This window comes from Dioscorea cayenensis, chromosome 20, assembly GCF_009730915.1.
Source record: "Dioscorea cayenensis subsp. rotundata cultivar TDr96_F1 chromosome 20, TDr96_F1_v2_PseudoChromosome.rev07_lg8_w22 25.fasta, whole genome shotgun sequence".
Classification (NCBI taxonomy): Eukaryota; Viridiplantae; Streptophyta; class Magnoliopsida; order Dioscoreales; family Dioscoreaceae; genus Dioscorea; species Dioscorea cayenensis.
Window position 1 is genome coordinate 26,435,098 of NC_052490.1, and position 13,987 is coordinate 26,449,084.

Sequence of the window (13,987 nt, forward strand, 5' to 3'; positions counted from 1 at the left end):
CAAATGTTTTGAGTTCAAATCCCACCGAACACAATGATGATAATAAGTCTCCAGTTGTGGGTTTGAATTTGCTTCCATAATCTTAAATAACTAGTTGAGAATTTACCGGCTGGATGATCAATTCCTCATCTGTATGCCATTCTTGACTATTTGCAATTGCCACAATTGAAAAAAATAAATTAAAAATAAAAAACCCTAGAAGAACTCTTGTTAAAATTTTGATCAATTTTAAAAACTAATAAAATCACGATAACTACAAAGCTTAAGCGCACATAATGACACAACACAAAATCCACTTCAAAACTTGTCATTATTCATTCAAACAAAGCAAAAAATATGAAATCAGATCCATTCTTGTGCTAGAAATAAAATTAATACTTCCCAAAGGAAATTTGTTGTCAAAAATAAACCTCTCACCAAATCAGCACTTTCCACCCAACACCAACACACACACACACACACACACACACACACACAGCGCTTCTGAAATCACAAGGGAAGCCTTTTTTGGCGGCAATCCAGAAAGAGCCGTGAAAGTAACGTTACTTCCATCATTGCCATTTTTTTAACAATATAAAACACGATATCAAAGAGAACCATGAATGCAACCACGGCGATTAGGAGCGGAGCTCTTCACGATGGCGAAGAAGAAGGCATCGATCTCCATGCGACGCAATCTCTGGTTCATCGTCTTCTTCTCTGTCCTTCTCTTCGTCCTCGCTCTCCTCCGGATCAACTCCCATGGCTCTTCTTCCGAGATTCTTCTCAGTAACCCTGAAACCCCTTTTGTTGGAATCCCTAAGATCGCTTTTCTCTTTCTTGCCCGCGCTCATCTGCCTCTTGATTTCCTCTGGCACTGCTTTTTTCAGGTAGTCTGCGATCTCTTTTTTGGATTTTTTTTTTTCGGTTGTTGGGGTTTTGATTGAGTTTTTTTGGGATTGGTAGAATGGCGAAGTGGGGCGGTTCTCGATTTATGTTCATTCGGAGCCTGGATTCGTGTTTAGCAAGGCGACATCGAGATCCCCTTTCTTTCATGGTCGTCAGATTAATAATAGTATTCAGGTTTTTTTTTCCCAATTTGTTTTTGTTTTCGGTTAGGGATTTCATTGGTTCTGGCTTTGATTTCTGAAAGACTTGTGGTGGTTTTGTTGTAGGTGGCTTGGGGAGAGTCTAGTATGATTGAAGCGGAGAGGTTGCTTCTCAGTGCGGCATTGGAGGATCCGGCAAACCAGCGCTTCGTTTTGCTGTCTGATAGGTAAGCTTGTTTGTAGTGAAGGTGTTTTTGTCTCTAGATGTGAGTTTTTTTTTTCTTTATTTTGGTCCACTTTTTTTATTTGCTGTTGTTACTATTGTTATTATTTTTAAAATTTGAATATCTTATTATATGCCCATTTTATTTTGGTCCTGATTCATTGTTTTATTATTAAAATTGTTAGACCAAGTTCTGTGATGGGGGCTAATAGTATTTATTATAAGATTTGTATTAACAGATGATGATACTTGTGAAGGCCAATTGTTTTTTGGGTGATTACATCATTGTGGACAATACCATATGAGTGGGACTAAAGAAAGATCAAAACTTGAACCTTGGGGATTTAAAAAAATAAAATGCTTGTGAGGGTTTAAAGGGAGCCTCTGTTTGAAAACCAGCAATTAGTAATGTTCCTCTTGAGCATTTTATTTTAATAAACAGAGGCTCCCTTTAAACAGCCAGATTTTTAAATGGATTACATGAGAGAATGAATGAAAATAGCAATAATCCCTATAAGTCCTAGCTTCCATGCTTGGTGAAATATCAATCCCATTTGTTGAACATAAAACTTGTGATTGGTAGTGCAATTTTAATTTTCATGTCAACAAGTAATTCTATGTTCAGAGATCTCACATGATATATTCTTATGATGTTTATTAGCTCAAGATAACACAAGAACATAGGTAACCATAAATCTTCATGGTCACCAATTAGAAGATTTTGAATATGCATGGTAAACACCAATTAGAACCTTTGAAATGTTAAATAGGCATTGAATAGAAAAGTGGAGGAGGAAAGATACGGACCAGCAGAGTTCTTGCCAGTTTTAAGCAATCCACCAGATGTTGAACTTCCAGCCAAAAGAATCAGTCACAACATGCCTAAATAGGGTCCAGCTTGGTCTTGTCTTAATGTGAGAAACCCTTTTTCATATGGAACGACCTAGGAAAGTTGTCTCGGTGAATGACGGGAATGGCTACCTCTGGCTGTGCCTTGGAAAGCAGGATAAATCAGGATCCAATGGATCTTGAGGGGTCCCTGTTATCACATAAACAAAGCTGTTTTGAGACTATTTAGGGGGATTGTAGTTTTCTGTTTGGAGCATACGCTGATTCTTAAATTCAATATACACGATCATGATGTCTTCATCTTCGATAGACTTTAATATTGGAATTTCAGAGAGTACTTTAATGTACAACACTTTAATCAAAATAAGCACATGAATATACTCATAGCACACGTGGACATGTAAAATGGGTCTGCTTGTATATATATATATCAAGCACATTTGCCTCTTTTCTTTCTTCCCTTGATTGACCCCTTTCTCGTAAGACTTAGATGTATTTAGGGATGTGCCAATGTTGCATTAGTCTTTTTTTAATGAAAGTCTCTTTTTCTAGTTTTCCTTCTTTTCTTAGCCACTCCACCTCTCCTGCCTTTGGTACACTTAATGTCTCTTTTTTCCTTTTCTTGAGCCATTGCTCCAATTGCATTTCTTTCTAGGCTTTTCTTTTGTCTGTTGTAAACCTTGTCAATCTTGGACCTCCTTTTCCTACCACATATACTTCTCTAATTTTGATATTATTTTGGAGAAACAAAGCTAAGCAATCAGCCTTCTCCTGTTTCTTTAATACCAATTTGGACTCAATTAGGCCCAGAAATAGTGGAGGCCCACATGCAGTTGCTACAACATCTGTTGATCAGGTGGTGAAAGCAAGAGGCCCGACAATCGTTGTTGAAATTTTTATCATAGTGACCAGCATGATTAGTAAGTTATCCTTTGACAGGTGATTGCCAATATATCCGACTCTTTTTTTGCTTGCATTAATGCTATGAGACAGAGTTCCTTAGCTCCCAAGCAGTGGGGGTTGAATTTTGTCACTCAGGTCTTGCCTAAAGCTGTTACTTCTAAGTTTAATAAGGACATTGAGGTATCCTAACTGGACATTTATGATTGACAGCTGGCACACAGTTGGAGGTTTGGCACCATTCAATACACCACAGGTCAATTTCCCAAAACATCGGCATCCACAAATGGTCTAGCCTGGGAGCTGATACTTGAGGTGCAATCTAATTGATCAAATCATCTCAAATCTAAGGGAAAAGAAGGCCTGGATTGAACTTAAAAGCCAACCTATACCTAGGTATGGTTAACTTAATTGGTTATTTAATGTGTTAGGAAGTTGCTTTTAACTGTGCCTAATGCCTATTGATTTGTGTGTCTAGGCGCAATCCAGTGAAACCAGTATTAACACTCTTAAAATAGGGTACCAGTCTTATGGAATCAATTGACATTGGTGTGGTTGTTCAAGTAAACAATTCCTTTTCTGTTGGGAAAGTCACATGCCTGTTGGTGCTAACATCCAGCAACTTGTAGTCCACCAATTAGCCACTGGCACAAGAGCCTAGCAGCATGTAGGCTTACATTTGAGGTTGTGGTGGTTAAAACACTTTGTTTGATGGCCTTCAATGGAAAAGTAAAATGGAAGCTCATGAGAATTAGTTATTGACTTATTGGTTCTGTGATTCCTATTGTGAGGGCAGAGAGAGGATGTTGGAGTGATGAAGATTCGAGTTTAAATTAGTTTGATGGCATAGAATTGAATTAAAATTGTTCAGTATGTTAAGCATTGGTTGTTGGATTCTGATAAGCCCTTAAAGTAAATGCACAAAGGAACTTAGAAAGAAGCATCACCCAGAAGTCCCTGTTTGACAAGTTGGAGGCTAAAGTGGAAGAATGGATTATCTGGCTTCTTTAATCAGAAGTTAGTTTCTAGAATTGTATGAATAGATGTAAAGGACTAGATTTTGTTTGTTTGTTTCCTTTATTCCTTAGTTCCTTTATTACAGACTGTTGTTGCAAGTGGTTACTGGGTGCTTGTATTTAAGGACAGTAATCAATACGTTGGAGGCATCAAGTTTCAGAATCCAATTCTCTTTTTCTGGAGGCTAGTCTATTCCATAAGACTATCTTGTTTGTTGAGTGTTGCCTGAGCTCTCAAGGAAGGCTCTTTGCACTTATTTTTTTCCCATAACAATATATATTTATTCTTTTCATTTCTTTCTAAAAACTTCCCGGGCTTCGATCAGAGTCCATTAATTTTGAAATTGTTTTGAAAATATTAGTTTTTTTGTTTACCTTAGAGTTGATTGGTGCTTCAAATATTTTAAAATATATGCACACTAATTAAACTGAAGTGGAAAATATTTTATGCGTGCAATGGATAGAGAGTACCAAGTGTTTTCCTTTTTTACCTTCAAGACATTCTAAACTTTAGAAGATGATTAGTAGCCAGAAACAAGGCTTGTAAGGAATCTTATTCAATCTAAGGTGGTTGGGGGAGAGTAAAGTTATGTAAACCACATAGGAAGCTTTGACGAAGGCTTGAAACCAGTCCATTTTCATTACATAATGAAGAAAATAGTACGCAGATTAAATTTGTGTTCTTTTGGGCTCATTCTCTTAAATATTACTATCTTCATACTTCCTAAATTATTATCAGTTCATAAATTTCAGGAGATGGTGTGAATGTTGCCTGAAATGATTGTAAATTCGAAAATTCTGTTTTTGGATGTTTAAAATTTTGACAGTATGTACAATATCAAGCTAAGAAAACTTGTTAGTTTCTCTCAAAAAAAAAAATTCTTTCTTCATCATCTTATATTGTGCTTCTTACAGAAGGTGATTGTCTAACACTTTTTCTTTCGTCTTTTATATTGCTTCTTACAGAAGGTGATTGTTTAACACCTTTTCTTCTGTCTCCTGGTTCTTATTTTTTCCTGGTCGATGATTTTGTCCTCCATTTAGACCATGTATAATGTCATTTATCCTTTTTTTTTTCTGTTGCAGCTGTGTTCCACTATACAACTTCAGCTATACATATGAATATTTGTTGTCATCTTCAAAGAGTTTTGTGGACAGGTGAATGTTAGATTCAGTGAACTTTTTCGATGTGCCTTCATTTAGAGCTTGCAAACAATGCATTAGTGATTATAATAGTTAAACATATCTGAGAACTTCTGTAATTATCATTAAATGGAGTAATTGGATCTGACTTTTCTGGTCTCTTTAAAATTGCTTGCTTTGTTCTGTAGCTTTCTTGATACGAAGGAAAGCCGGTATACTCCTAAGATGTTTCCTACTATACCACAGGAGAAGTGGAGGAAAGGATCCCAGGTTTTGGAGATTGTCATCATTAAATTTTGAATAAACCTCTTGCCCTGGAATGTAATTTATTTATCTTATTCTGGTATTTATATTTCAGTGGATAACACTTGTTAGAAAACATGCAAGCGTTGTTGTAGCTGATGATGCTATCTTTCCCCTTTTCAGAAAATATTGCAAGGTGAAGCATTTTTTATTTTATTATTAAAATTATATTTTGTGCTCAGCGAGATCTTGAAATCCTTGTTTTCATATATTAAATGCTTCCAAATATCTTGTTCACAAGATTTGCGGAGGCTGATAATAATTTATGTAATACTTTGAAGATACCCGTGAATGAAAGGACTTATTCCCCTAGAGTGCTATTTTTTAGCTCTGATGTGAACAGAGGTGTCCATCATCTATGACCCATGATTCAAGTCATTGATTACATGCCTATCAAATCTACTCTATATAGTCTGTGTAATACAAGCAATTGCCTTGTTTTATTGCAAATATAAATCATTTATATAATGCAACTGCTATGAAGTTGTTAGATCCTGCGGAGGAACATAAATAGTTTTAAATGAAACATCTTGCCACCAATTCAATAGTTGTTCAAGTAAAGCTAAGAAGAAAGCCTTGATGTATAAGCTATCTTCTGTTAAATAACTATAAGTGCATCAGATTCGGAATATGGTCTTATATTATTATTTGACATGGTTTAGGTTTATAAGTTGTCTAAGAGTTAAAATTATTTGTTTTCTTGAATTCAAGGGTTAGTTTGGTACTTCTATATTTTAGCCTGCAAAAATGTCCCAAATCTAGTGAATTTGTTTTGAGTTCTACTTTAAGTTGAGTTTATTAGGAAGTGTAGAAGTTGAGGTAAATTGTACCTTTTAGATAAGTCCTATCTTGTTTGTATTCGTATTTGAATGAAGTCTCTGATCTCAATAAGGAATATGGATCTTTTCCAAAGAGTTAATAAATGAATACAGTTTTTTTAGATGCTATGTTTTGAGCATGTCCTTGCCTTCTTTTGAGTTTGTTTTGTTAGAACTTGTAGGTTCTAGGGCAATTGCCTGGGTTATTCTGTATCATATTTTGAATATTCTTTGCTACCAGGATCCTATCAATTTTATTTAAGGCTGGTCCCACTCAGGGAGTGCCCTCATGCTTTATTGGGTATGATTGTTGATGTGTGGGGGCCAGGAGTGGATAAAGAACTAAGTGAGCCTTCTAAATGTTGATTACCATGTGTAAAGGAGCCATTCATGGTTTATTAACCTGGCTTGAAAATCCTATTGATTATGTGGTTAGATGAACAATAAACCAAGAATAAGACATTGTTTAATGTTAATGCAGTGGATAAGAAGGTTGTTGGTGCTTAGATTTTGAGAGGGCTTGGATAAGACCTTATAAACGCTTCTGGCAGCACCTCTTACTGGGATAAGTTCTTTAGAATCTAATGATTGCATATTGGTGGTTTGGGTAGGAATTATTTGTAAAGATTTACCTATTTACTATAAAGTTCTTGCTGGGTTTGAAGAGCAGAAAAAAGAGTATAACTTGAGAAGAAGGAAATTTGTTGAAGATGACAACATTGACAAAGCGACATACTCATAGAAAATAATAAAAGCTTACTAGTTTTTCTTTTGTTCTTCTCCTTCTTCTAATAAATACTATAAGATGCATCTGGGCTGTTGTAAGACCACAAGGACTAGTTGGTGCCAACCTACAGCATGCATCAGCATGCAACAAACCTGCTAGAGGACGATCATTTTCACTTAAGTATTAGCATATGCTTTTGCAATTTCAGAAGAATTTTAACTGTTTTCTACTAGTTTCAAAACTTGCTCTAAAACTAGTTGGCATTATTAAGTTATCAACCTTCTTATAGCGTAAGAGATGATTTATTTTGAAACATTAATGATAATAATGTATCAACAAGTAACATTTTTTTGTATGATAAATTTAAGTTATTTTCAAGCGAATTGAAGGAAAGTTGAAGAAATATAGATGTTATTACTCTGATGGTTTACATAGATTATGAAGAATTATGCATATTTCTGGATGTTTCTGAACATTTGCATTATATTAAAATTTCCTTTTACATTTGTCATATTGCAGCGACGACCAGCATTAGATATCAAGAAAATGAAAAATATGGTAAGCGATTTTTTTTTTTTTTTGGGTGGCTCCTTCAGAAGAGTCTATTGAGAAAGTCATTTGTATCTTAATGATTATTTGCTGGAATTCTGAAAGACTAACTGTTTTAGTTTTTATTAATATTTTAATCTGGGTTTAAGCTCTTCATTGTGCTAAATGTTACTTTTTTTTCTGTTGAATTTATGTTGTGTATGATCCATGATAGCAATCTGTATCTTTGAAGCATCAGATAATGCTTATGTTTGCTGCAGGTGCTCTTTTTACTGTTATTTTCAGTTCTTCTATATATATCTATAATTTCTGTAAAGCTTGATTTATCTAGAAAGATGATTTATTGTGAATTTATTAATATCTATGCAAGCAGTATCCTTCTTTAAACATAATGTTGCTGGCTAGGTACTTGTTGCTTGTTGGTACACACTGGGTGCTGTATGGTAATGTCATGGCAAATAATTATATAACATGTCCTTGACCTAATCTTTCTATTTGAAAACATTGATTTTTGTATTTTAAGTTATCAATAGAAAGCTTCCTTGTTACTTTCTCAAGTAGAAGGAAGTTGTCCTCTCTCTCGATTTTGGGCTGTTATCTCTCGAAATATTGTTGTCAAAGGGGCTCCAGTTTTTCTTTTATTTTTGTTATTTATTATGTTTTGTAGCAAGGATGTTAGACCCTAGCTCAAGGATTAGTTGACATGTAAATAGCATTGAGCTAGTTATTCTTCATACTTTGATTTTTTCAACTCTGCCTTCAGTCTTAAGAGCTTTCTTTTATTTGTTTGCAGAAACCAGTTGTCCAGAAAGAACACAATTGCATTCCTGACGAGCATTACGTTCAGACATTGCTCTCAGTAAGCATCTAGCTTAAATCTGTGGTTTTTGCGAAGACAATCTGTCTTTTCACTGTTATCTGTTGCTTTAGAAGTGGAGCATATATCATTTCTTTTCATTTGTATAGTTTCCTTCTATTTTTCACCTTATGATTATATGTTTGCTTGCTAGATTCCATTATATGCTAAACATACAATAAATATTAGTTGATACAGAGTTGATGATTTAATTGTGGCAATCTTTCAATTATCTGATTCAGTTTCATGGATGTTAGATAAGCGACCTTGATGATGAGTTGGAGAGGAGAACATTGACATTTACAGCTTGGAATGTTTCTTCGGCTAAAATGGATAGACAAAATTGGCACCCTGTTACTTTTGAGTATGCCAATGCCAGTCCTCAGCATATCAAGGCAATAAAGGTAAATTTTTTTGTTCAAACGCCCTCATGACTTCTAGGTATACAGTATGCATTAAGCTGATCATTTACTGTTTTAGAAATTAATAACTGCAGCTTATTGGTGCTAAGGATAAAAATGTAATTTTCATTTTTTTTTCTATTAATACCACATCAACTTGAATCCAGTTTATCCTATTATGTCAGTAGGTTGGCTGTTCTAAATTACTTTTTTCTTGCCTTTTTTCCAGATAAATTGCTATCGTTATTTCGGAATAAAGCTATCAAGAAGTCTATAATATATTCATTACTTGCATTTCAAGATCATTTTTGTGAAGGTCATCCCTTCTTGCAGCTTCCATGCATCACAGAATGTAAAGCTATTTTAAGAAAGGGATATTTGTGCCACTGGAGCCGAAAGATCCAGTTGCTAAGAGGTTTCTTGGTCTTTAGGTACATTGATCAGAGGACAAGTTTAATATTTCTTAACCCAAATTAGGGCAAATAAGAGAATGAAAACCAGCATTACCATAGATCTTGTAGATGCTGCATACCATGTGCTTCTGATAGTACTGAATTTGTATTTCCTGTATCATATCTAAGCATGGTAATACTCTTCTTATTAGAAATTTCACAGTTTCAGGTGGTTCAGAATCTTCTGTCCATCTTAGAACCAAAAAAATAGGTATAACTGCTTTAGGAAAATGGTGAACATCCTTCCCTCTATAACTGGGCACCTTAATTCATGACTAAAGATTGGGAGGACATTCGCTAAACATGTGGTTTTATTTTTGCTAGATGCTATTTCCATACAGAGATCCTTATAGGTAAAATATTGCAATTAATAATGTGCGCATTTGAACAAGACACTAGCTACCTTACTGGACTCTGATGTGTATTCATATGCTACAGCAAGCTATGCTTACGGGCTTATTTTTTTGTGTCCATGTTAGGCTTCATATTATTGAAAAGCTGGTCACTGAAAGAAGATATTCCTACTAGGATCTTCATAGTATCCTTTATTGTGGGAATTACATATCCATGTGATCATGGTGTCTCCCTAATTATTTAAAGAAGGGTAACTCTCTTTAATGCAGTATAAAGATCATATAGGAAGCAATACAAGCCTATGCCTAGACCTTCACCTCTCGCAACCTATTCGCTTATTCTCTTGTTTCTCCACTTTCTGCAGAATGATAATGCTTCCTTGCTAATGGCTCCTTCTGCTCTGAACATTAGAATGGCCTCAAATAGTCCCTTTCTATTGCCTGTTGCACTTTTTCATTGTCTTAGATATTTTCTTAACCATTTGACAGTTGCATTCTCCCCACCGATTTCCAGGTAAAGAAAGGAAAATGCTTTGACAGGACTAGAGAGTTATTTTCCTTCTTTCACATAAAATATTGTCTGTCACACTGATATGGTTTGGCTTCGGGAGAATCGAATGCATCATAACTGCAAGGTATATCCCAACACATAGAGTTAAAAAAAAATTCAAGTAACAGAAGTTGACCAGTTTCATGAGAAATCAAACAAAATACACCGGCTTCATTCTCCACTTGGACATTCCTTTTGATGGATGTGTTGATCACATGTAAGCAGCCTCCAATTGGTGCTTGCCAAAATCAAATTCCCTGCTTTAGCATAAGATGATGCTGCCCTGATAAATCTCAATCTTGGTGATCAATCTTGAGTATCAGCATATTAATGTTTCTGTAGGAACAGTGTCTAGGGGTAAAAGTCTCAATTCAATCGCTAAGGTCATGTGGTATATTTGCTGCAAGGTCCTAGTGTTCCACATCTACATAGAAAAGGAACAGTGAGTCTTGGCATGGTTTTGGATATTCAGATTGTATCCAGCACGAAAATAAGAATTGCCACACTTTTCTGAAACCTTTCTGTTCGTGGGATACTTCCAAGGACACAGCTTTTCCTTTCATCTTTTTATTAAGATAAGCCTTTCTACAGTTAAACTCCAGGCAAACAAAATAACATATGTAATAACTTTTTCTATGTAAGCTCTTTCAAGACCTGTGGTTAGATCATAGGGATCATAGGATCACTTGGATTGTTCTAATCGTATTAGCTTAATCTAGAAGAGGTTAAAATTTAAAAATTGCAAAGGTTCTACACTTTTTTTTAACATATATAAGTAACAGAAAATTGTTTCTGAATGATTATTCTTTACTGAATGGCATTGTCTGTTAAAGCACTATGTTACGTCTTTGTTCATGTTGAATGCCAGCATCTTGTTACTGAAAAAAAGTTGTACAATGTTTTGTAGGGCACGAACAATGTCTATTATGAGACGGAGTATAGAAATGAATGGTGCAAAAGCAATGGAACATTAGTGCCCTGTTTCCTGTTTGCAAGAAAATTCTCTCAGGGTGCTGCAATGCGCCTTTTGAGTGAAGGATTGGTTGGTCCCTTTGATGCAGCTACAATGTTAACAGCATTGTTATAATTTGTTCAAGTTGCTAATCCAGAATCAATCATTGAGAACTTAATCCAGCAAGGCCCTTCTCACCAGCAAATACTGCATTTCTATGGATCAGCAGGTAGTACTGAAGTTTACTTGTGGAGGACTCATTATATATATATATATATATATATCTGACGGAGATCAGGATGCTAATTTTACATCGTGCCATCGGCCAATGAAGGTTGGTTAACACAAACAGCGACATCGTTTACACCGTTTACACACAGAAACTAAGAGAGAAATACATATTAGCTGTATGAACTTTTTCCCTTCTTTGTTATGAAAACTAACAAATACAGAAAATCAATTAATCCAATTTTGAGAAAGTGTTGATTGATGTATGGAGGGTTGGAGTTTGAGTCCATACCTCTATCATCATGTGGATTGTTCCCCTGCAATGCTGTTGATGAGATGTCTTGTCTGAGATTGGGTGAGATGCTCAAAAGTGAAACTTTGAGAAGGCTGATTGAATGTTTTTGGGAGCATTGTATAATTATCCCCAACAAACCTCATTATTATTGTTGTTGTTGTTATTATTATTGGTAGCATGTAAAGTGATCTGATATCATTAGAGTCGCTTAGGTGTCATTTATATCACGATTTAGCATTGTATATTTGCCACTCTTTACTCTTTTTTTGTTTGGGGGGTACATATGCAAATTTAGAAAAGGCCATTTACCATGGTTTTTGTTTTTATTCTCACTCATGTTAAACTCAATAATCTTTATCATAGAAGTATACATAAAAATATAATATTTATGAGGATATATATATATATATATATATATGTAATTTTATTATTTACACCAGTATCTATGCAAATCCTAACTTCTATAGGGGTACGTATGCAAATGCCCCAATGTCTTTTTTCCATTTTTGGTTCCTTAATTTGATTTTCTCATTTTTATTGCCATTATGTAATTTCACAATGTTTGATTTACATCTACATTCTTGTTTTTTTTTTTTAATTGTTCAACATAGCTATTATTTGACATATAATTCAAAACAAGGTGTTATCTCCTCGTAAGTTGTTTTTAAATTAAAAAATATTTTCCGATGAGAAAAGTAGATAAAACAATAGTCTTGGATTGTAGGCAAATGGCAGAAACTATATTGAATATTTTAAAAATTTAGAGATTAAACAGAAGTTAAAACAAAATATAGGATTTAAAATAACTTCATCAAAATGCATTTACATTTATTTTTGTTGTGTTGGTCTCCACTAAATTAATTTGGGTTTGTTGTCATATCACATAGAAAACTACTAGCTGAAAATTATTTTTGTTTATTGATTATAGTTGTTTAAAATAATATTATTGAATTATGACGTCGGTTCTTGTTATAAGAGGTTTATATATATGTTGCTTCATCTTTTTAGTGATATAAACTGCAAGCACTCGATCAAGTGGTAAATATGAGATTGCTCTCACGAGGATTATAATGTTGATTACTGATTTCTTGCAATGAGGTATATAAATGGAAGGATTAAAGAAGACAGGATGTAATGAAATCTAAAACTAATAAGAACTAAGGCAATTGAAAATTGAGGGATCAAATTCAAATTCTAAGTCTTCGTGGATTAGGGTTCACCACAATGATGAATAAAAGACTAGTATTAACTCTTTCTTGATTGAGTCTAATTGTTTTGAAGATGAATTATCCTAGAGTATCCTTTATTTCAGAATATAGTGAGGTATCTAGCTTAGACCAGCTCTTACTTTTGTAGTAATTGAATTTAGTAAGATCCTTTGAGTTCTATGATATCCATTAATCTTCAAGAGATTTAAATCTAAGGTCTTATGTTAAATTCTAAGGTTTCCAATACCCTAGTTAATTTTTTCAGACCTTCCTTTAGTGTCTAAAATCATGCGAATGAGAAATCTAACACATTTACAAGCATTAAGAATCATAAAATTAAATCAAGCACAATTAAACATTACTATGAGAAAGAAAATCAATACATCATTAGCTATTGCACCAATAGACTATTTCCAATCCTAGAGTAAAAGTGTTCACACATACATATCTGATATACATGTCATCAAGTTCAATCTAAACATAAACAAGGAAAAATAAAGAAAAGGGAGGAAAACTCTTTGTTCATAATTTGAATAAATCATAGTCTAATTGTTGATCAATAAATTGAACTTGTTCTTCAATTTTTTTTATTCCTTTATGATTTGTAAAACTTCTTCCAGCGTGGAGAAGATCCTTCCATGCTACCATAGCCTCTAAAAATAAAAAAAATAAAAAAAAAATCCTTTGAAAATTGTTTGTCAACCTTCTAAAATAAGGGTTAGGGTTTTTTGAAGCCGGCCGAGATCCACGTTCATAGCACATTATAAGGCCTAGTTGTGTTTCTTTTTGTTTGAATTTCTAAAAATTCTGTTGATCTGATCCAATAAGGAACACACTCATGTTGGCTGACACGAGTAACCCATGTTCCTCGCTAAATAGGGTTTAATACTTCATTCTTACTCCAACATGAGTCCCTTAGACCTTCCTCCAAGAATCTTCAAATAAAAATGCAATTAAGGTTGGTTTACACTCACCTGTACATAAAAACATCAAGGAGCAATAATCTGAACTATAGGAGCATAATTCATATGAAGAATGAATAAAAACTACATAATCGACTCACAAATAAAACCTAATTCAAACCAAAATACAATGCAATTTTATACTTATCACATTGTTGTGCTCATCTTTGGATT

The 13,987-nt window shown here is 34.2% G+C and overlaps 1 protein-coding gene across 1 annotated transcript; it reads left to right on the forward strand.

Annotated features, from left to right (window-relative positions):
* Positions 1-590: 590 nt before the first annotated feature.
* LOC120251828 (glycosyltransferase BC10-like) lies at positions 591-11,968 on the forward strand. Its single transcript, XM_039260483.1, has 10 exons — positions 591-869; positions 946-1,062; positions 1,155-1,255; positions 5,103-5,174; positions 5,348-5,429; positions 5,518-5,598; positions 7,527-7,565; positions 8,350-8,415; positions 8,670-8,816; positions 11,076-11,968. Exons 1-10 carry the CDS (start codon positions 603-605, stop codon positions 11,253-11,255), a joined length of 1,152 nt encoding a protein of 383 aa, XP_039116417.1. The 5' UTR covers positions 591-602; the 3' UTR covers positions 11,256-11,968.
* Positions 11,969-13,987: the final 2,019 nt, after the last annotated feature.

Coding starts and splice junctions, on each gene's coding strand:
- LOC120251828 (XM_039260483.1), top strand. CDS start 603: ATGCAACCACGGCGATTAGGAGCGGAGCTCTTCACGATGGCGAAGAAG. Junction 1,063..1,154: donor AGATTAATAATAGTATTCAG/GTTTTTTTTTCC, acceptor GTTTTGTTGTAG/GTGGCTTGGGGAGAGTCTAG. Junction 5,430..5,517: donor AGTGGAGGAAAGGATCCCAG/GTTTTGGAGATT, acceptor TTTATATTTCAG/TGGATAACACTTGTTAGAAA.